This window comes from Centroberyx affinis, unplaced genomic scaffold, assembly GCF_046629955.1.
Source record: "Centroberyx affinis isolate AG114_WGS23_722 - 3 ecotype Tasmania unplaced genomic scaffold, CSIRO-AGI_Caff_v1 ptg000131l_1, whole genome shotgun sequence".
NCBI classification, from domain to species: Eukaryota; Metazoa; Chordata; class Actinopteri; order Beryciformes; family Berycidae; genus Centroberyx; species Centroberyx affinis.
In genome coordinates this window covers 797358-819421 of record NW_027278831.1, presented here as the reverse complement: position 1 = coordinate 819421, position 22064 = coordinate 797358, and the positions used below count along the sequence as shown (strand labels likewise).

The following is a 22064-nucleotide window of genomic DNA, read 5'->3' as shown; positions in this document are numbered from 1 at the left end:
GCATTTCATGGCTTTGTGAAGCAAGGATAACATAGACCGTAAGGAGGATAACGCAACATCTGCCCCAGGGTTGTTACAAAACGGGTTTTTTTTTATTCCGTAACACCTTAAAATATGTAATAACTTCATTATGTTATTTATATTTACATTATTTCACCCATTTTAAGAACAGAGCGATCCAAAAATTCCATTCATTTTCGCCATAGGCAAAAAACAATGGATCCAGATTTAATCCACAAGCAACGAAATGACAGCAACACTTCAGAGGACTATTTAGGCTAATCATTTCACATTGTGCTTTATACTGTTACAATCATTTTGTAACAGCAGGAATAATTTTTAATGGTAGATGGTTATCTTCTTTTAGAATGAAAAGAAGATTAACCTACCAAAGTGGGGTCTCAGTAGCCTGAATTCATCAACTCATTTTTGTTTTCACTCCTTGACCATGTGACCATTTGATTTTTGCAATTCATGAGACTGGCTGTGGTTTCAGCAAAGGAAGTAGCAGGGACACACATTGAAAACAGATCACCAATTTATGGGCTTCACATGATGGCGTGTGTTTATGCACCCACATCCGTGAAGCAAGTCTTTGCTACCATGATTTGCATGATTTCCTACCATCTAAGAAAATGGCTAAAATATCACTGGTCCACCCAATGATGAAATCACTATGTCTCATCATTCCCATGAATCATGAAGTTCAAATGGTCAAGTGGTTAATAAGCAAATATGAGTGAAAAAGAAAATGAGTGATTCATAAGGCTGGATCTAAGTTAGAGTTCACTCCCTCCCAGGAGCGCTGAAAGGTCTGAAGGACGAGGCCTCAGAGAATTTGAGGAAAATTAATTCATATTAAAGACAGAGGCTGAGGACTCAAAATGTGCAATTCCTTTTCCTGTAATTTCTTTTTTCGATATCTGTGCCAGAGTAACTCATAAAGTAACATTAAAGCAATCATTGATTTTTCTGACCTAAATTATGAGCAATGTGTGTCTAAAAGTCACATGCATTCTCATCTACAGAAGCTACAGTTAGGTTTACCCCAAGTTCACATCAATACATCTAAAAATTTCTAACCTTGCTTCTGGTCACAACAACAATAGCCTAATGGGGCAGCTGACCCTCTAGCTTCATACAGCCTGCTCAGCAGCTCAGAAACCAAAATGAATCAGCAAACATAACCTTAATTTTAAGTAATGAACATAATTATATCAAGAGCTGAGAACGGTGTGACTGTCCACATCTGCTAACACAGTAGTGCTATCATGATATTTAACTCCTCTATTAGTCATGGAATACATTACCAGGCTTTGGACCCCAACTACTGTCCTTCTCACCCACAGCCACTGTAACAGAAAAAAAAAAGAAAAAAAAAGCTCCTCCCCCTATAGCTGAAGCCCCTCCTCCTGAGAATCAACCAGCTCCCCCAAGGACAGGTGCGTATCGGGGCGTTGTTAGGATTTCAGAATATTCGAGGCTCTGCCCGGAGGCAGCTATAGTAGGGGGGGATCCAGGGGGAAACTCCCTGGGAGAGAATTATTAAAATCTCAACAGCTAAATGGATCAATCTGGTGCACTCTGACATGAACATACATAGGTCTAAATGAGGCAGTATAGTAAAGACTTTGAACAGCTGTCTGTACTACAGGCCTACAGTGATTGTAGTGTGCTGTCTGTCCTATCTGTTGCTGTGTCCCTCCTCTCCTTCTGAATTGTTCTCTCCTCCCCTCATCTCTTTTGTCTCTGTCCTCTTCTCTCTCTCTTGTTCAGTTCAGGTTGTGCAAAAAATAAGAGACACAGTTATCAAACTTTAAATTAGAGACACAGTTATCAAACTTTAAAGGCTATATATGATATACGGTATGTCCTCATAACGCCTCATCTGTCTCTGCACTGTAAAAAAACAAACAAAAAAAAAACAGATTAAATCCAATCCAAAAACCAAAGTGGTATATTTAGGGTTGTGCCTCTATACATTTCACTAACTTATAATATTATTATAACCTAATAATAAGCTACTTTTGTTTTGGTAGATATGAAAACTTGACTTCAAGCATAACATATTTTAGGAAGCAAATGATTTCACCTCTCATCTTCTTTTAGAAAGCTGATATTTTTCCATGCTACATCATTGCTGTAATAACAAAGATCCTCATGCCATGGCGTGGGTGAAAAGCCTCATCCTTTCTAAATGGCTGTGGGAGTCTACTATGCATTAGATAAATATATAGAAGCTCTAAATCTTACTTAGATTTTCTTACATTTTGAGGCCTTAAAGGATAAGGCTGGTTTTTTTAATGCATTGCTTACCATCAACAAATCCTATGAAAATACAAAATCAACAATGCGTTTGCTCTACTCCCGTTACTTTCTGACTTCCCACGTACCGTTTTTAGCCGTCCACCCAGAAGTCATTGGCTCCAATTGTAAGCTAAAAACCTTGAAATACACCTCACAAAGACATAGTTTCAATTTTAAAAATCGCTAACTGTTACCACAAAAAGTCAGGCTGTTGTAGTTATTATCAAATCAAATTCAAATGGGAACAAATTCTTCATTACGCCGGGGACTATTTTCGGTGCTACAGAACTACGTTCCTGAGATCGCAAACGTGTCTACAGTCGGCTTATTAAGTTGTTTGAGGAAAAAGTCGGCTGGCCCGGTGCATCGCGATAATGAAATATGCCGCCCAGAGCAGCAGCATGGCTCTTTGACGTGTTTTTAATCGTTTTTTTAATACAATGGAGTTCTATGGCTGCTGGGACATGGCTTCATTGGGCACCGGCTACATGGACGAGACTTGTTGGCAAAACAAAATCATTGCTGATTTTGTTATTTTCAGAGGATTTGTTGACAGTAAGCAATGCATTAAACAACACCAGCCTTATATAGATGTTTCATGTGGAGGAAAATCATTTTTAATGCATTTAATGTTTAGCAGCCCAAATAAACAGCTGAATGTGAGGATGAACCTGACAAGTGACATTTTGTTTAGAATGTTTCAACATAACAATGACTCAAGCAAAGCATAATGTCTTTGAAAAGCCATTTTGCATTAGTAAACAATGAAGAGTTTCGTAGCCGTAGTCGTAGCTTGTAGGCAACTAACTATGAAGCTAACAGCCAAGTCAAATGTCAACCAAGCTAGCACTCCAGTGTCCATCTGGCGACTAGTGGTTGTCAGCTCACCAGCACATAGCTGGCTGATTTTTGCTGTCTTTCCATAATTGGATAATCAATCACTTGTTTAACCAAACCTAGCACATATCCTACTTTTCTTCTTTTGAAAAAGTGGAGAAGATCCATGTGCTTTCTAGCTCTACTTTGCCTCCTCTGACCTAGACCCAGAATTAAAATCATGCACAACATATTCATTTAGCCACTTTTTAAAGCTGGTTCACGTAAAATGACCATCAGTGCTCATTATGGAATGTGGATGGTGAGAGGTGAACTAGGCCTATGTTCTTAAAAAAAAATGGTATCGGTGCACCTCTTGCATTTGTTGTCTATAAATGTGTGCAGATAGCCTATTTTGTCTCCTAAATTTTGTCTTTATGTTCTTTATTCTGCACAGACCAAAGATATGTTAAGCAGCACTGACCTTTCCCCCCCCCAGTACGTGTGCCGTTAGTTGTTAATATAGTAAATATTTGCATACAGACAAATCTGGGTTGTGTGTGTGTGTTTGTGTGTGTGTGTGTGTGTGTGTGTGTGTGTGTGTGTGTGTGTGTGTGTGTGTGTGTGTGTGTGTGTGTGTGTGTGTGTGTGCGTGTGTGTGTGTACATGTCACCCGCAGCACCACCTGCCATGAGCCTTTACTGTAATACCCGAGTTTCAGGAAATTAAAAAGGAACAGGGATGCAAGAGATAGAAATGCAGGGCACAGGCACATTTGGCTCACTAACTGCATATCAGAATAATAGCTAAAAATGGCTGATGTAAGAACCTCAATGAGAATAAAGCCTATTCCAAATGAAATTGAATTCCATTTGAGAGAGGTGATATAAACCTTTTATAATCTGTTCGATGGATAAAATCTTGTCATGTAAAGGTTCAGTCGGATCTCTTTCTTTGGTTGGAATATCTATACTCTTTCTGCGCATGCTGGCCCATTTGAGGTAAGTGACGTCAATGACATTTACTAGTTTCCGGGAGAATCTGAATCATGGCAGGTCCCAAACAACACTGGGCCGCCCATTCAGAATGGGATACTACTCGTACCATACACACTATATGCAACATGTACCTCTATGGCAAATAGTAATACGTTTAGTACGGTAGAATCCCATTCAAAACACGGCCCCCGTCTGTTGCTGACACAACTTTTTTGTTAGAAACATTTTGGACTTTATTAAGTTATCTTGACATTTTAGGGTAAAAAATATTTTGGGTGCACCTTGGTCATTGAGTTACGCATGTTCAATGAGACGAGCAGCACACATCGCAGTGGGCTCAAAGAATACGAACATTAACAACATGAATAAATAAACTGACCCTGCACAGTGCTGGGAAAGAACTGACTACCTAAAACATAGGTATCGTAATAGCAACATAATAACCAGGTCCGACCCCATGAATCTCGAACCATCAACCCAGACGATACTAGAATTGACAGACATGGGAGTTCACTGAAAAACAGTAGGTTATTTTCCTGGTTACTATAGCCCTGTCGGGACAGCATTAATATTATTAGAGGTGGTCAGGTAATGCAGGTTTTAAATCGGGCTGATTCAGTGATTTCAATCCCGTGCAGATCAGTGTTATTTGTGATCATTAGAGTGTGAATCGCCGCAGGAGTAGGCTAATAGTGACCCGGCAAAAAACCATTAGCCTACTGTTTTTCAGCAAACTGTCACAATTCCAGCACCATCAAGATCAGCGCTATGCGATTCAAAACAATCCACCAATTTTGTGGTTAGTTCTGCCGTGCAAATACCCAAACAACATGATTAACTCTCATGAGAAGTTTTGACAGGCTCAATGTTGTCCAAAACTGAGGCTGCATTCAAGAGCAGAGAACCATAGACAGAGATACTGTAGCTTCTAAAATGCTTCTGGTCAGAAAATCATGGCATTAAGCACAGTTAATAGTGACATTGGTTAATCGCTGCATCCCTAGACCCTTACAGTTTTATTGTCTCTATAACTATTTAACTTCTGTCTTTTGTACTTCATTACTCAGTCCAATGCCCTTGGAGCTTTTCAGTTTTTAAACTTAATTGTGCTCAATAAACTTGACAGCGTGAGCCAATATATAAAGTACAGAGGTGGAATAGTGCGCAAAACTCATGGTTCCATACGCATCTCAGTTTTGGGGTCACAGCTGAGTACATTTGCTGTACAATGGGAGTAGAAATGTCATTGCCACTCAGAATTAGTTTTTTGAAAGCAGCTGATTAGTGCACAAATACAAACAATTACTAATGAATAATTAACTGCAGAAGACTCATTTTTGATAGATAATGCTGCAAGTTACAATATACAATAAGGAATATTGCAATATTTCATCTTTACAAGCACAGAATTAATTATAATCAGTTGAGGAAGACACTTTAGATGGAAATGCAACCACTGTGTGATACAAATGACTTTGGAATTTTATATTAAATTCCCTCTGGAGAGGTAAAGCCTCGGCTCACTGAGCTCTGAACGCAAAGACCGGGAGGGGGGGTATGATAACTTTTATTCTCTATTAAGTGCATGCCAGGATTTTACCTCTGCAGCACACAAAGATGATCCACAAAGGAGAGAATACATTTCGCCCATATTAAAAAGAATAGAACACATTACCACCCACCACACACTCGCCCATCAAAACAAGCACGCAATTTTTGATAAGCTGTGACCAGTTTGCCACTAAATTTACTCACTCTGGATTAAAACCTGGAATGATGCAGTACTCAGACTCAGAGTCTTTATTGCTGTGTCCTCCAAAGTGTCCAGTAAAGTTTTTAACTTTTGGGACCGACCGACTGACAGAGTGACCTATACTACCTGCTGGTCGCAGCTAAAAATAAGTTGTTACTTAAGTTATGATCCCCTCTAAATATCAGAGCAAATTATCCAAAACTTCTATCCCACCTCCACTGCCCAATTTGTTTAACTGCTAGTTTATGTCCTCTCAGTTGACGTGCGCACAAACTAAGCTAACTTCAATGAGTAATGGTAGAAAAGTAGTTTTTATTTCTGGGTGGAAATATTCACACTACTTTGTCAAGCAAAAGTGTGACAAGAACGCTAGACTTCATGATATTTGGTTCTCCTCATCATCCACACAGAAGCACAAAGGTGCAGCAAGTTATCCTGATTTCTGAAGGTAAGAGAGGAAGCAATAACCAATTTTGGAAGCCTAACAGGAAGGTAATATAACAAGTAGTGTAACAAAGTACTGCTAATAGTAATAATACTAATCATAAGTAAAATAATATTACTTTTGAAATGAGTAGCTAATGAGAAATGAGTGGCCCAGCACTTCTTGAAAAGATGTCCAGGCCGTGGTTGACTATGATTTCATTTCCTGTAAACAGGACACCGCAATAGACAACTGATTAACTGCTGTGTATTTCACACCAAGATATAATATATATTATATAATTTATAATCCAGGCAAAAAGGCTCATCAAGGGAGTCAAACAGAACTGTTTCTGTTTTATTAAGCCAAACTAAAATTATGTTGAGCTATAAATGTGCAAATCAAATGATTCAATGGCTTCATCTGTTCTAATTTCATGTATTTCTTTATTAAATGTCAAAATTTGCTAAGAAGTTGATTTTGTGTTGTATTTGTGTGTGTTAAACTACCATTGTAATTACACTGCAAGCAGAAGGTTTGACCTTTTGACATGATAGGCATGATGACAGGCACAGTGTGCTGTAGATTATTGAAGAATAGGCAAACCTGTCACAAATTCTCTGTAACTATAGACCATACAGTACTAGTCTATACACAGTAATGTTGAAACCTGATAGTAAAAACAAGAAATAGGCAGGGCACATCCAGCTGTCATTCAATTTTATGCTGAAATATGAACAGTTGACTTAAAAGTTTACAATAGGGCTACCAATCTAGAGAACAATGCATTGTTAAAGGATGTCCAGATACATTTACCATAGTCAAAGGTACTTTAGCGGGCTTATTCATTGATTTACAAATACAACAGTTCTGTGGAGTATTAGTGGCTTTCAGGTCGATCTGTCGATTAGTCGACTTTTCAGAGCACCCCTAATCTGGATACAAGGCGCATGTTAATGCATTAATGTGTAAGGGAAACCTCATGGGGCCTCGATTCATTTCAACCGCATAACTCTCAGATACACAACTTATCCAACGTTAAGTCAATTTTGCTCCCTAGGCTAGCCTAATGTTGCTCTAGTAGTGCCTTAACCTAGTTAGTTAGTCCTTGCCAACCCAACTAGCTACGATAGCTAGCCAGTCATCGATGCAAAGTCCGACAAGAAATGTTTAGCTATATGGTGTGTTAATGCAACTATAGCGTCCCTATAAAAGCAATGAATGCAAACTGCTAAGCATAAGTGGTCGCAGTAATGTGTTGGGTAAAACCGCTTGCTTGGCCCTCGCTGGAGAAAGCCCTGAAACAGGCCATTAATGTTACTGTGGCTATATAGCTTAACGTTACTCAGAGACAGAGCTGGCTAACGTTTGCTAGCCATGCTAACGTGACAGTTCCAGCCAATAAAAAGAAGCTAATTTTGTCCACAACGGCACGGACAGTCGTGTTTATCTTTGAGGATAAAGCCAGATGTAAGTGTAAGACAGCTTACCTTTTTCCCACACTTGTATTTATTCCAAAGGCGGTTGGCACAACATTGCACTGTCTAGTAACATCAGCAGCAACAGCATCCAGCCGAGCTGTAAACACAACCCCAACCAACCCACTGACACTGGCACTGCGCATGCGTCTGTCAGTGCCCCTCGTTTGTGCTGAAGGAGGGGTGGCATTACCTAATGACAAGGATGCTCGAATACAATAAGTAGTTTTTAAGATTTCAACATGTCTTATGCAGAAAGTTGACTCTAGACTAAACCCAGGTTCACGCCGTCATCATACTGTTTAACGGAAGTCAAGTTGTATGCCGGAATTTGTCAGTTTAGGGCTTCCTTGTTCACAGGCGTAGTTACTTAACAGGACACGATGTAACACTTTCTCCAAATGCAATTCTCATTTCGGCATGCATCCTGGATGTAACCACCCAACTGCACCCATTTCAATCAAAATGTTTGTTTTAAACTGTTTCGCCTATTCTTTCGTCCTCGGCCCAGCAAAAACACCATGCCCGCCCTAGAAAAAACAATTTTCTTATAATATTCCATATAATATTCTTTGTGGAATGTGGGAATCAAGAGTGAATTACAGTGACCTTATTATGGTAGGCTACTTAATGGTATTTTCATCTGCTATGATATCACTGTAATATTAGTAGAGGGACTTGATATTTGTATAGTAGGCCTATCCTATTTTTTATTGGATTACAATAGTCGTCTTTCGCAGGTGCGACTGCCACTGGCTTTCAAACATTACAGTAGCCTAACATAAAGAGAGAGAGGGAGGGCACGTTATCAAGGCATGGTTATTACAAGCTCCATTAGGTCTTTCATTGGTTATTACACATACATACACACAACATGTCATTATATCCATAACTATATGTCATCCAGCTGTAATATAAGCCATGACTCCATAAAGCAATATGCAATGCAGCGATGCTGTCTACCGATGCTATGTCAATCCGTAACTGTAATCAAATAGGAAAGGTGTTAACTGAAAGAGGAAGTAGCCTCATCCGTGATGCCAGATCCAAATTGAGTTCCACGATACTTCTCTGTGTGCAAAATCTAATCTCTGTAATCCGATCAAAATGTAAATATTTTCCCCTGAGTATGAAATTGTTGGTCAGGGTGAGACAGTCACCCTCTAATAACCCTGAGATTACAATTAGTTTCATGGAATCACAGGCTGTTGCCTCGACAGTTCAGACTCAGGTTAATCTGATAGACAAGCACACATTTATAACTGGACCTGTTCAGGGAGCAACTTGGTAGTAGCACCCACCTTTTTAAACACATGCTACAACTGATTTTGAGGAGAAAAGTGAAGGGAAACAGCTCTCAACACCCCCCACCACCACCATTTCCCTTGTCAGCTGTGATGAACACCCACTGGTCCTGTTCTGTTTTGGTCAGGCTCGGCCTTCCTGCCCGACCTGTCAAGGCTGGTTTCATCAAAGTGTTTCACCAGGTTTATCCATCAGCCACAAAACTCTCTCCTCCTCCTTTTTTAACCATCATTTGACCTGATGAATTGAATAACAATGTAGTCTAAGTCACTAAAAGGGAGGGGAGGGAGGGCTGTACATATCACACACACACACACACACACACACACACACAGGCCACTGAGCAGTTGTAAGGGCGTAGCTGGGTGTTAACAGCATTTCTAAAGGGCAGTTCAACTCTGGTTGTTCACTTTCCACTCCCTGATGTTTCCCATTGGTCTGGCCATGTTGACCTATACCGACTCTCTGCTTTGTCACCCCCTTGTGTTTAGTTGGCCTCCTTGTTTTCCTTATTAAATGTCAATATAAATCCACATGATTCATTTAATTTCCAATTGAATAAAACACAATAAGAAAGAAAGAGAGAGGTTCCACACACAGTAAATGTCTTTCTGACCAGGAAACCACAGAGCCATGAGCGAAGTTGAAGTCCTGTACAGTGCAGGCTGTGGCTGTAGTGAATTTCAAACAATGTGTGAGTGTCACAGAGGCCTCATTTGTTTACATAACTGCTGAGACAGTGTTAGTATCCATAGAGCCAGTCAGTGTGTCAGGAGTCAAGTCTTCACACCAATATGGCCCCAGTGTAAACATTACAAGGTGCCAAGAGGAAACTCACTGAACTGAGTGCACATTAATTATGAATAATGGAAATAAAGTGCAATCATAATTCATTATTCTTCATACGGCCTTTTGCGTTCCTCTGGTCTCGAGGCCTGAGACAGCTGCCTTGGTTGTGTATGTGTGAAGCCACCTGTCTTAATCAGAGAGTCACACAAAAAAAAGACAAGACACCCATAAACATTATTTGTTGTTCATTTATTGGAGCATGCAATTTCAGGTGCTGAAATCTCCTTCTTCTAGTTCCATCTGTCAGTTCAACACAGAAGCAAAATGCTATGCTGCTTGGCCAAGCTGTCTGTAAGTCAGTGTAATACAGGTGGACAAACCAGAAAATATACAGAAGAATCAATCAATCAGTCAACCAATCAATACTCAAACAGTTTGGCCATAAAACATCATCATAGGTCATCAGTCATCAATAGCACATACATCATCATAGAGTAGACCTATCCCTGTCCTGTATGACCGTACAGTAGGTAAAAGGGAAACCTTTCACAATGTGATATTTCCAAGGAAATAAATGGAATACGTAACAGTATTATTCATTATGGGGACATTTTAGATATGCTGTCTCTTAAGGATTTTATTTTCCTCATTCTGAAACATTACACAACTGTCCCATTAATTTAAACATTTAAATATATCTGATTATCACAGGTTGTATAAATGAGCGTCTATACTATAAGTCCATCTAATGATGGTGCCAGACTGTATACAATGACGGATGTGTACCATCTCTTAATAGTTCATTTACATTTCAATCGAACAATAGATTCGCAAATAAAATGTCTAATACAGACATGAATAGTCAGAAAACATCAGTTCCGTCATATGTTCCACAATCAACAAACAGGCTTTTTTTTCCATATAATATAGAATAATGAGACAATTTCTTGGCTAATAAAAAATTTCAACAAATTTCAGCAAATTTTCAAAATTCAAAATGAAGAAGCAGACTTAGAATACCAAGAAGGAAATACCACAACAACAACCAAATGTGGTAATAACAATAATAGTATAATAATATAATCTCTGTTAATCAATAATTCATTTTCATGAGCAAACAAGTAAAATGCTGCAGGCAAACTTCAGTACTTGGCGTGGCCACACAGTGGGCATGTGCAGAACTCTTACAGCGCTGGGTGTGTTGTATCACAACTACAGAATCGTCATTACTCCTCCGCCATCACAAGAGGGACTATATTGCATGCATGACGCAGGATGCGGGAGGGAGGGAGGGAGGGAGGAGGAGGAGGGGGAGAAAGAGGGAGGGGGGGGGCACTCACCGGCGGAGTGCATGAGAACCGCTGGCAGTGATGGGGTGGGAATTAGTGCAGTGCAATCAACCACTACAGCAGTGCTCCATAGACACTTAAAAGGAAACTGGGAGTATCACTTTGACATGAGCTCAATACTCACAACAATAGTGCTCGTACATAGTATCCAGCTCTTTCCCATGAGGACAGAAACAGCAAAGCTAATATTGATACTGAAAGGCAAAAAGAAACACTGGCAAAGTAAACATTGGCAAACAATATAATCAGCGTCACACTTTGACCCATTTTTATGCGTCTGCGTGAACAGGTCCGTTGTCAGCAAGTTAAATTCATGTAAATACTTCCACAGACTGAGCCATATTTTAAGTGATGAATATACAGATAGCCAAAGTAGCTAAGCAACACAAGCCTTCCCTGAGCATTTCAGACAGACAAGGATCTAGCCCCCTCTAATGGAAGAAACCAGAATTACAAGAGAAGAACTCCTATTCCTCAACTTGACCAAGCCTCACCTAACCCCCTTCCATAGTTTTAGTTGAAGAATGTGGAAAACAAATAATAAAAATGTGTCCTTAAATTGCAGGGATTGATTGTACTGTACACAACATGGCACTTACATTACATGACTTCAAAGGTGAAGTTGTAAACAGATGCAGAGCAACAGTAGGTAGCTGAGCTAAATTAATGACTGGGAGCATGTTCAATCCTTGCAGGCAGCTCTCGCCCCCTTCCTCTCAGAAATATACCCTGCTAAACACTGGAGAGTCTTTCCTAAGTGTTTTAATACAGAAAGTCACACTGCATTCTTCAGTCCACCCCAGAAAAAGATCGCAAAAGATAAATTCGCTATTCATTCATTCGCTTTCTCCACCCGCTTAATCCTTTTCAGGGCCGCGGGGGGCTGGTGTCTATTCCAGCACATACAGCTTTGGGTGGAAGGGAGGGAGACAAAACCTGGAAAGGTCACCAGTCCGTCATTTCGTTATTCATTATGTTTTCATAAAGTTATCGCTTGAAACTCAATACGCGTTCCTCATATTCTTTACAGCCATTCTCTTTGCCATCCTCTAAAATGGGACTGAGGATATATAATCTGAGGGGAAAGACATTAATGCTTCCCTCTCGTGAAATGTTTTTCAGAGTTAGCTGCGGTGAGAGGGCGTTAGAGATCAAGAGGGAGCTCCAAAGAATCAACCATTAGTCTACCCTCATCCACTCATTCTACACAAATCTCATAAGATTTAGAATAGGTGTAAACAAACTCAGAGGAGTCTTCATAACTTTAAGTCCTGTATATTTAAAATAGTCAAATGCTTTAATGCTGTTTATTAAAGTCATTAAGAATAAGCCACACATGACAAGTTGCCTCAGATCCATGAAGGGAATGAGGCAAGGCTGGACTGCATGGAAATTACTCATACTGCACAGTTACAGTGAACTGGACTTTGGTGAATTACCGTGTATTGGACAACAACAGCGCGTGTCTGATGACCAGCAAACACAGATAAACATTAGACAAGACGATCAGTTTCATTTCTCTGATGTAAAATATAACAAACGAAACAAGAATAACAGAGATCCTGATACAAAATACCTTGACAAACAACTTCACAGAAGTTAGCAATGCTTAAAAGAAAACAAACTAAACTTTTAAAAAGTTGAACAAAGACAAAGCATGAAGAAACACAAGAAGTGGTGTCCCTCACTTTTGCAGGCTTTAGCTTGGTACATAAAACCAAAACATCATGCACAACCACTGAATATTGTGTACATACGTAACCCCTAAACATATTGCCCGTAAATGATGATTGGATTGCAGTGCAGAGAAAATGCCATGGGCCGACATGAATGTAATTTCCATGTTCAGTTTCTCAGGTCACATTCACGTTCTCATGCAAAATATAACACCTCTTGAAGCAGAACAGGAGATACTATGCATTGTCAGAGAACATGGACCAAAGTCATGGTAGAGCCCAATTTTTAGTTCTTTAGAACACCTAGGAGAGAAAGGCCACAATACTGTATGTGTGTGTGTGTGTGTGTGTGTGTGTGTGTGTGTGTGTGTGTGTGTGTGGGTGGCTGTCCATCTATGTGCATGCGTGTGTGTGTTTCTGTATGTGAGAGCAACGAGACTGCTCCTTTATAGTCAGCAGGATTAAATGCGAGTACCTCTACAGGTAACATTAAAACAATATTTTTTAAGCTTGACTGTAAGTTAGTATGGTTTGTAAAGAAAGTCTAAGCAGATCTACCAAAAGAGCTTCATCCCCAGCTAAAAACACGATTTCTTCACCTGTTCCAAAAAACATTAAATTTGTATTCTTCAGTTACATGAGTCAACTAAGAAATCAAGCAAATTTAAAGGGAGTTTTCTATGGATGTAAATAATACTCAGACTGCTCAGGAATACATAGTATTGTGCAGTCATCAAAAACTACCAAACAAACTTCACTTTGTTGCCTTCCCCGTTGACCTCCAATAAACTCCAGCTGAACATCTACAAACTGTGTTGTGACTGTGCATCATTGTATTCTGTGATCCCATGAAGCACGAGTGAATCTGGAGGTCAAAGTTTAAAGATCATGTGACTCACAACAAGGACAAAGACAGGCGCTTGTCTGACTATTAACAGAGTGCAGGCCTGGCAGACTGTTTTCTGCAGTTTGTTTTTCTCGGTGGGTTGGGAAGGGTTTTGAAACAGTATTTTACCCATTTTCACCAGTATTATAACCTAGATCTCTTGAATATCTCTGGGAATCCCATTAAACCCTAACCCTAACCCTAACCCTAACCCTAACCCTAACCCTAACCCTAACCCTAACCAAACAAAATGTGTGGTGTAGCACTACAACAAAAGCTATAACCTAAACCAGTGGTCTCAAGCTGCGAGAAGGCATTCCCATGCAAGGCAGCTTGGAGCCTGCACACAACAAATGCCTTGCCATGCACAGAGACAAATACACACAGACAGTAACTTCAAACATTAGATGATAATGCCACTGTCTTTGTGAAAAAACAAGATGATCTCCGCTTTCACTTAGTACCTACTTTATTAATTTAGCCAATAAGGTTTTTTTTTGGACGATGGGGATGTGAGAACATACACAAAGTGATTGAAAAGTGTGCTGACCAGCTACAAGATATGTAGTTCTCACTTTCTAATCCAATACATTTTCTACTTTCTGCTGTTCCCGTGGAGAATTACATACGGTAATTTCAAGTAAGACCTTTCAATGATGATGTAAGAATTTTTTTTTTTACTATATAACCAAGAAAAATCAAGAGGCCAATTATACAAGGCAATTAATTAATGCACTGCAGTTATCACCAAAGCAAGCACTGGCAGGTCAACTACTGTTTGAAAGGTACTTTTTCATGGGTCAAGTCAATAACAGAAGGTTAGGGTTTGGTGGCAAAGGAAAAAGAAAAATATATTGCTATAAAAACATAGCCTATGTTTCCTTTAGTTGAATGGAAAATCGAAGGTTTTTGTTATTATGGGAGCTGCCGCAATGTGCTAATGGGCTATAGTGCAATTAAATAGAGTAAATTATCTTCATAATAGCAGGTGTGTAGGCCAAACATGAATAAACGAATGATTTAGCAAATTACTTTACGCAATACTGTATTTACTTCCCAGGTACCGGACCTAAGTACTGGGAGCAAGACTGAGAGGATCTGGATGTGAAATCTTGGGATCCCAGTTCCCGCTGTTAACCCATACTACATACAAGATGAAGGCTAATAAAATAGAGGAAAAAAAGGCTTAAATATAATATCAAAACACAATCTGAAGTAAGCCAAGAAAGCGGTGTGACTTCTTCCACTGTCTGACCATGTAAGATTGCATGGAACATGGACTATTAAACATTGAGAGTCTCTCTTTGCCAGCTTTGTTGAAAGCTGTTTGTTTTCAAGCCAAACAAGCAAACCCAAAAGGATGTGTGTGAATATCATGCGGGTGACGTGTGTGTGTGTGTGTATGTGTGTGTGTGTGTGTGTGTGTGTGTGTGCGCGTGCGTGCGTGTATGTGAACATGGGTGGGGTTGACAACTATCCAGGTTCATTGCTGCTTATAAAGCAGTAACAGGCAGGTGTTTGTCAGGAACAAACTAGACAATGTGTAAAGCTCAGGAGTACAACGTCATACAGGTGAAGGTGCTCTGAGGTCCCCAACTCATCTCCTAACGATAACCATATTAGGGGAAACTGCAAACCTGCTCAGCATCTATGGGCAAACCACTCATATACCCTTTATGGGCATAATGGGAGTATCACTAAATTCTCTGTGGAGCTGTACATTGGTGCGAATCGCAGCTTAGGAAGCAGGACAAAGTGTTTTCTCTTGCCCCTTGCTACAGGAGGCAGTACAGAATATTGACTCGTGTCTATTAAACTTTATTCGGGGCATATGAATAACATATATATATATATATATATATACGAAAGCTATTGCATTCCCTTTAACCATGATCTGGTGTGGGCAAACGACTCAGCTCTAGTCTGGTGCGGGTCAGTGTCAGACTTTGCGTCCCCTTAGCTTCCGTTGAGCAGCATCTCTGTCCCCGGGGTTTCAGGACAGCCCCGGGCGGCCGTGTCCCCCAGTCGAGGAGGTCCGGTCCGCAGCACCAGCTTGCCGACCCCCAGACCTCCTGAGACCAGCCCTCCTGGAGACAGAGACTTCCTGGAAAACACAGAGAGAGGGAGAGAGAGAGAGAGAGTGGGAGATGAGACACAGAGAGAACTGTGTGTGGGAGGGAGTGGAGTCAATCAAAGAAAGGAAGAAAGGTGGAAGATGGTGATAGAGACAAATGGATAAGAGGGAGAGATGGATGGAGGAGGGGACGGAGGGTAGGAAGGGAAGAAGGGAAGGGAGCAAGTGAGTGAAGGTGGTAAAGACGGATGAATGGCCTGGCAGACGGACGGATGAATAGATTGACAAATGCCTGCATGGCTGGAGCTACTGTCTCCACTGTCTGCTATCCCATTCTCTTTCATCCCGAGTTATTGTGAAGCTGAAGTAGTGGCAGCGACTCAGGTTGGGTGCAATCATCTGAAACAGGTAGGCGGTTACCATGGTAAATCACCTGAAGGCCATCTTTTTCAGCAGGTGGGCGTCCATCTTTTCTGGAGAAGGACCTTCTGTTTGGGGGTGCTCCTCCACGGGGGACGGGAGGAGAGGAGAGGAGCAGGGAGGTGGGAGGAGGCGGGAGGCGTCCTGAGACTGAGGGGCGGACAGCTCTAAAGACTCCTTGGAGGCATAGATGATAACAGATTTAGGTTTGGTAGTACTTACTGTAAATGTATTACTAACACTAGCAGAAGTATAGAGGGCTTTTCAAGTGTTCAAAGTATTCTATTCTATTCTATTCTATTCTATTCTATTCTATTCTATTCTATGTTGTGAACAGGTAATGTTATCCTGATGATTTGAATCCAAAGTCTAAAACAGGCATTCTCTGCTATAGAGCATTACACTAAACTGAGACTTGTCTTCTTGATGGTCTAAAGCTTTAATATCAATAACTAAAAATCAACAAACTCCCCTCTGCTCTACAGTATCCTACTAACCTGAGACTTGATGTCTTGGTGGTCTGAATCCTCCATGTCCAGAACGCACAGTTCTAGCTCAATGTCTCGGTCCGGCTCTGGCTCGCTCTCTGCCCGGCCGCAGACCCGTTCCCGGTCTGATGCTCTGTAGCTGGTCTGATGGGCCTGCAGGTCGGACACCATTTTCTCACCTCCGCTCATTGACCTCCGGCGGCTGGCCAGCTCTGACGCACAGAGCTGCTCGCTGCACACACAAACACACATAGATACAAACACACAATTGTTCTTCAGTTTTCCACAGTACAGCAAAGCAAAAAAAAAAAAAAAAAAAAAAAAAAAACATCAGAGTAAAACAACAAAATTTCTATATTTCTCTATATCAACACCAAGATGAGGAGAGGTAAAAAAAGAAAAGAAAATTGGCTTTCCTAACCTTCACTTTCTTTCATAAATGAAACATATACATGGCCTGGTAATGTTACACAATATGGCACTGTATCCTATAATCATATTAATACAAAAAAAAAGACTAAAATAGCATTTCAATGTGTTGGAATATATGGTTAAGAGTACAGTAGAGACAGTACAGTGAATAGGGCTTTTCCAAGTCTTTTTTTCTTGGCTTGCCAGTGTGGGTCTTTACCAAGAGCAGCCAAACAACCAGCTAGCAGCTCTATTTTTAGTCTGACCACAGCGAGGAAATGACTGCAGCACAATGAGATAGGAGACAAGGACGAGAGAGGAAGAGTGAGAGTGGGAGCAAGTGTGTTAAGAAATAAACCCCCACACACGATATATACGGTATATACAAAATATATATGTTCTTTCGCGATGGCGGCAATCTGTGTAAGGTGTTTAAATGCCAGGACACAGTGCCAAAATCCCTCCAAGCTTCATCCAAGTGTGAGATATCACCTGTGATATCATCTTTGACAGGCGGATGGATGGAGTCTGGTGGCTCAGGATCAGGAATTTGAAAGGCTGAACGGTCTTAAGACAGTAGATCCTCCGCGCAGCCATGACAGAGAGTAAAAAGGAATATATGCTTCTACATGAAGCAATTGATTAGCTCCAGGCAGGGAGAGCCGGTATGGAGCAGAGAAGGAGGAGATTAACAGGCTGTGCGGTCTTGAAATGGCCCGACTCTATATGGATCTAGCTGAGAGGGGATGAGAATCATTTCGACGCCACGGGCCACAGTTTCCTGCAGATCGTGGAAAGGTTTTCACAGCATTCAGGTATATAATAGTTAATAGTAGGCAGTATTAAATTAATATCTGTTTCACAAAATATCATGAAGCGATTGTCGGAAGGGTAACAAGGAAACTGTCAATTGTCTGCCTCTTGTTTTGCTGTTTTCTTAATTAGGTGCTGAATGAAATCCTGATTCTAGGTGTAAGAGGTTTGCTTGTTATCCTCACTCGTGTTTGGCCTATCTGGAGTTGTTTGGAAAATTCTGCCATAGTAATGCATGACAGATGCAGAATAATGGGAACTCCAAAAGCTACCATGGCATAGTGTGTAATGCAGTAAACCTCGCTGTGTTTTTTATCGCTACCATTCATTGTGTCTAGTGCATCTCTAGCAAGGCGGTATGTATTTGGGAATAACTGCTTTCACAAATGGAATACGTAACATTACCATTAACTTTTCTGGAAAAGGCAGCAGCATGGCTTATTCACACACCTAGCAACTGCTCCCATAGACTGGCAAGAATGGGGGCAGGTTATTCTGTAATTTCTGCTTTTGTCATGGTGGTCCTGCATTTTTTACTAACCATTTTTCTTTTGAATGCTTCAAAATTTTATCTTGATTTTAGATGTTTTGCTATTCCTTGTTTTTATGCCTTTGGTATAGCAATTTGTAAACACTGCTTTGAAATAACTAACTTTATTGATCCCTGTAAGGAAATGTCCTTTCTGCTTGACAGCACATGCTCAGCTACAGAACAGCACCGCTGGAGCTGGGGTTCAGTGTGTTGATCAAGGACACTTCAGAGGAGCGGACCCCAGGTCCTTCAATTTAAAGCCACCCTCCAAAAGTGTCTAATTTTGCAGTAGCTATGTTGTAATAACCGCATCTTTAAAATCTCTGACAGCTGCTGACAAATATCCTCTTTTGCCTGGACTGCTGAATGGTGTCTCACTTCTGCATTACTCCAGCTGACATTATTGCCAAGATTTATAGGAAAGGCTCCATGTGTCATAGTGGTTCATGTGTTGTACCTCTCTAGCAAGTTTGTTTATTTGTTGATTTATTTTACCATGCAATGTCATTGAGATCTCTTTTTTTCACCCCTCCCATCACATATACCTTATTATTAAATTTCAAAGTGACACGAGTGGCAACATGGTACAGCGGTGCATTTGTGAGGGTTAACCCTCTCAAAACCCTGTTTCCTTCTCCTAAGACACCATGGTCTGCTGTAATGACTTTGTTTTGAAGAAAACTAAATGTGTGACAACTGAAGATCATGTGTAAAGCAGTGAGTCACTTTCTATGTAAGTTATGGTCCAAACCGCCTGCTTCTGAGCAGTCCATTCCTATGTTATGACAGGGCCCCAACATCCTGTTTCAACTGAAAATACACTGAATTACGGAAACAAGACACCATCGAATTGCTGTCATTAGCCACTGGGAGGCACTTAAACCCAAGCCATGAGCCGTCTTCTCACCAGCGCCAAGTGACCATTACAGACAAACATGTACAGTCTAACTTGGTCTGCCTCTTGAAGAAGACCAAATTGAAATGTTCAAGGACAGGTATTTTAACCTTGGAGTGAGCTTACACCAATGAACTGCAATTGCTATATTATGGTTGAATGTGTTGTTCCTCTCTAGGAAGCTGCTGCTATGTAGTAGTGTCACAGTTTGGATTTTCCCCCACTGCGGTTGTGCACAGAGCTCAATGCTGCAGTAGCGGTGATACTGCGGGTTCAGTGATAATGTCAAAATTACTAAATGCACATAAGCCATTTTTACTGGCAGGAAAGTGTTTGCCTTGCAATTATTTGCATTGACATATATTAATTATTTTCATTTGTAAATGTTTTTTTTTAATAATCCAGAGTATGATGAGGATGTCTCATAGTGTGTAGAAATAATTTAGTAACCGTTTTATAAAGGCAATAATGGAAATATGGAAATTATGTCACAACTAAGCCCGACGCGCAATGATTTACCCTACTGAACCTAGACCTGTCTATTGCTGACATCACGGACTAGACTGAATGGAAATGACACAAATAGACTTATTGCTGAAAGAAGACAACAGACATGAAACAGCAATGAGAACACCTATAAATGTTCTAAATAAAAAATATTTCAGTTAGTGTTGAGAAAATATGTACTATTTGAATGTATTGATTATCATGAGTTCATCATGTGCTTTCATGTGCTTTCCATGTGAGGGTTTATGATTATCATGCATAGACAAGATCCTATTGTTCCTGAGACCCACTTATACAACATCCGTACAAACACCATCATGAGACGATACTAGGAGGGGGAGGCTTGCAGGTGGCTGTCCTTGAAGATATAAGCCTGGTTAGTCTGACCCTTGTCAGAGAACTGCACCATTCCCTTTGCTATGATGTACTTCTCTCCATGCAGCATGTATCATTAAAGAGACTAACACTAAATCAATGGACGGAGAACTTGTCTTTATTATAAAATTATTCATCAATTGGCGTCACGAACAGGATCCCAACAGGAGTCTAGAAGAACTCTGGTGAGTAGTTTCTCCACTCTGACGAGATCCACAAACCTGTATTGAGAATTGAAGGATTTGTTGAAGTTTATAATTGTAATTGCTTAGCTGATCTGTGTATTGTTCTAAAGGAACATTTGACAAGTCCTATAAGGGCTGTGGGGCCTGCCTATGCGGCGGGGTAAGACCACTGGAAAGAATCTATGCTCCTTCAAGAAATCCTTCATGATCTCATCTAAATTGATTTCCTTTTGAAAGGAAGAATTGAGGGAGTCACTCTCCGAAAAGTTATAGCGCTATACATATTTTGTCCGGTGAGGCCAGCAAAAGGTCTTTTTAAGTTGTGATTATCTTTGAAGAGGTAAGGCACACTTAATCGTGTACTGGTTGACCAGAAGTGTCACCAGTGTGAGAGTGACTACTCAATACCAAGAAGTAAAGCCGCTTGATTCTGTGTGTCCTTTAGGGGGGTAAAAATACAGTTTTAATGTTCTTGGACTGACTATATGATGAATTAACTTTTCCTTTTTTCTTGTAGATCAAGCAGGAGCTGAATTAACCCTAACTGTAAACAGTTTTTGTTTTCCACACAGGAAAGGAATCCGTAACATTGTGATACTGTGTATGGTACATTGTATGAAAATATAATCCGGCCTGGGGGTCTTGTATATTTTCCGTTTGAAGTCATCTGGAAACAGTCTGCAGACTACAGTCCTACGTCCATCTCTAAGCCTACAACTTTCCTTGGTTACGTGAGTACTGCATGACTTAATCAACATGGGTACTAATAAGAGTAAAGTGTTGGATGAGGGAAAGAAGAAAGAAAAGGAGAAGCGAAATAAGAAAATGTAAAAGAATAAAAATGATAAAGAACAGAGTTCAAAACCCCCTCCAGGGACCCCAGCTGATATAATGTACAGAAAATATGGGGCCTGGACGGCGATAAAAGTGCCGCAAGAATGGGAAAAATTGACAGAAGGAAAATTTCCAAAAACGGCAACATGGGACAGAAATATTATGATGGATTTAAAAGACAAATTGGATGAAGCTTCCCTTGACAAAAAGACAAACAGGTGTTATGACGATTTGTTTGACTGTTGGTGGAAAGAATCTTCTGATTATCAAACAACTACCCCATCCTCCAAGCAGGATCAACGCACCGCCATAACTGCCGCAACTAACCCAAAAGTAACTAAAAGAGAAGTAAAGAGGTGGCCGGCTAAACTACACATGGCAATGAATGTAGCATCAGAACAGACGGATGCTGAACATTTAACACGGTTCTGTTGGGGAGTAGGACTGACTGAAAAGGAATTGGACAAAATTAGACATTTCCATCCCGAAAACCTACAAAAACAGACAATGATGGCTTTTGGTACCTGGGCAGAAAGAGAAATTAATCCTGATGTTAACAAATTTATCAAAAAGGTGATGTCTGCCGGAATGGACAAAACAGCAGAAGTCCTGATAAATTCAACTCACAATTCCGAACCACCTAAATCGGCTGGAATGTATTCAAAATGTCCTGTAGTAACACCACAAGGGCAAATCAATTTCCCAGACATGGATGATGATATTTTCATACTCGCTGCCGCAGTTCAGTC

At 40.4% G+C, this 22064-nt stretch overlaps 2 protein-coding genes across 4 annotated transcripts in view; both read right to left on the bottom strand.

Annotated features, from left to right (window-relative positions):
- Positions 1-7893, bottom strand: part of LOC139653536 (rab GTPase-activating protein 1) — a gene marked incomplete at its 3' end in the record, with an annotated part of 35770 nt that extends 27877 nt beyond the window's left edge. Inside the window, exon 1 of the mRNA XM_071530403.1 lies at positions 7789-7893. The remainder of the gene's footprint in view (positions 1-7788) is intronic.
- Positions 7894-15164: 7271 nt separating this feature from the next.
- The window catches only part of rc3h2 (ring finger and CCCH-type domains 2), a 35440-nt gene continuing 28540 nt past the window's right edge, over positions 15165-22064 (bottom strand). For all 3 annotated transcript variants that reach the window (XM_071530314.1, XM_071530313.1, XM_071530315.1), the window contains exons 18-20: positions 16773-16995; positions 16289-16452; positions 15165-15885 (exon numbers count right to left, since the gene is read on the bottom strand). In XM_071530314.1, coding sequence (XP_071386415.1) covers positions 15738-15885; positions 16289-16452; positions 16773-16995 — 535 coding nt within the window. In that variant the 3' untranslated portion in view covers positions 15165-15737. The remainder of the gene's footprint in view (positions 15886-16288; positions 16453-16772; positions 16996-22064) is intronic.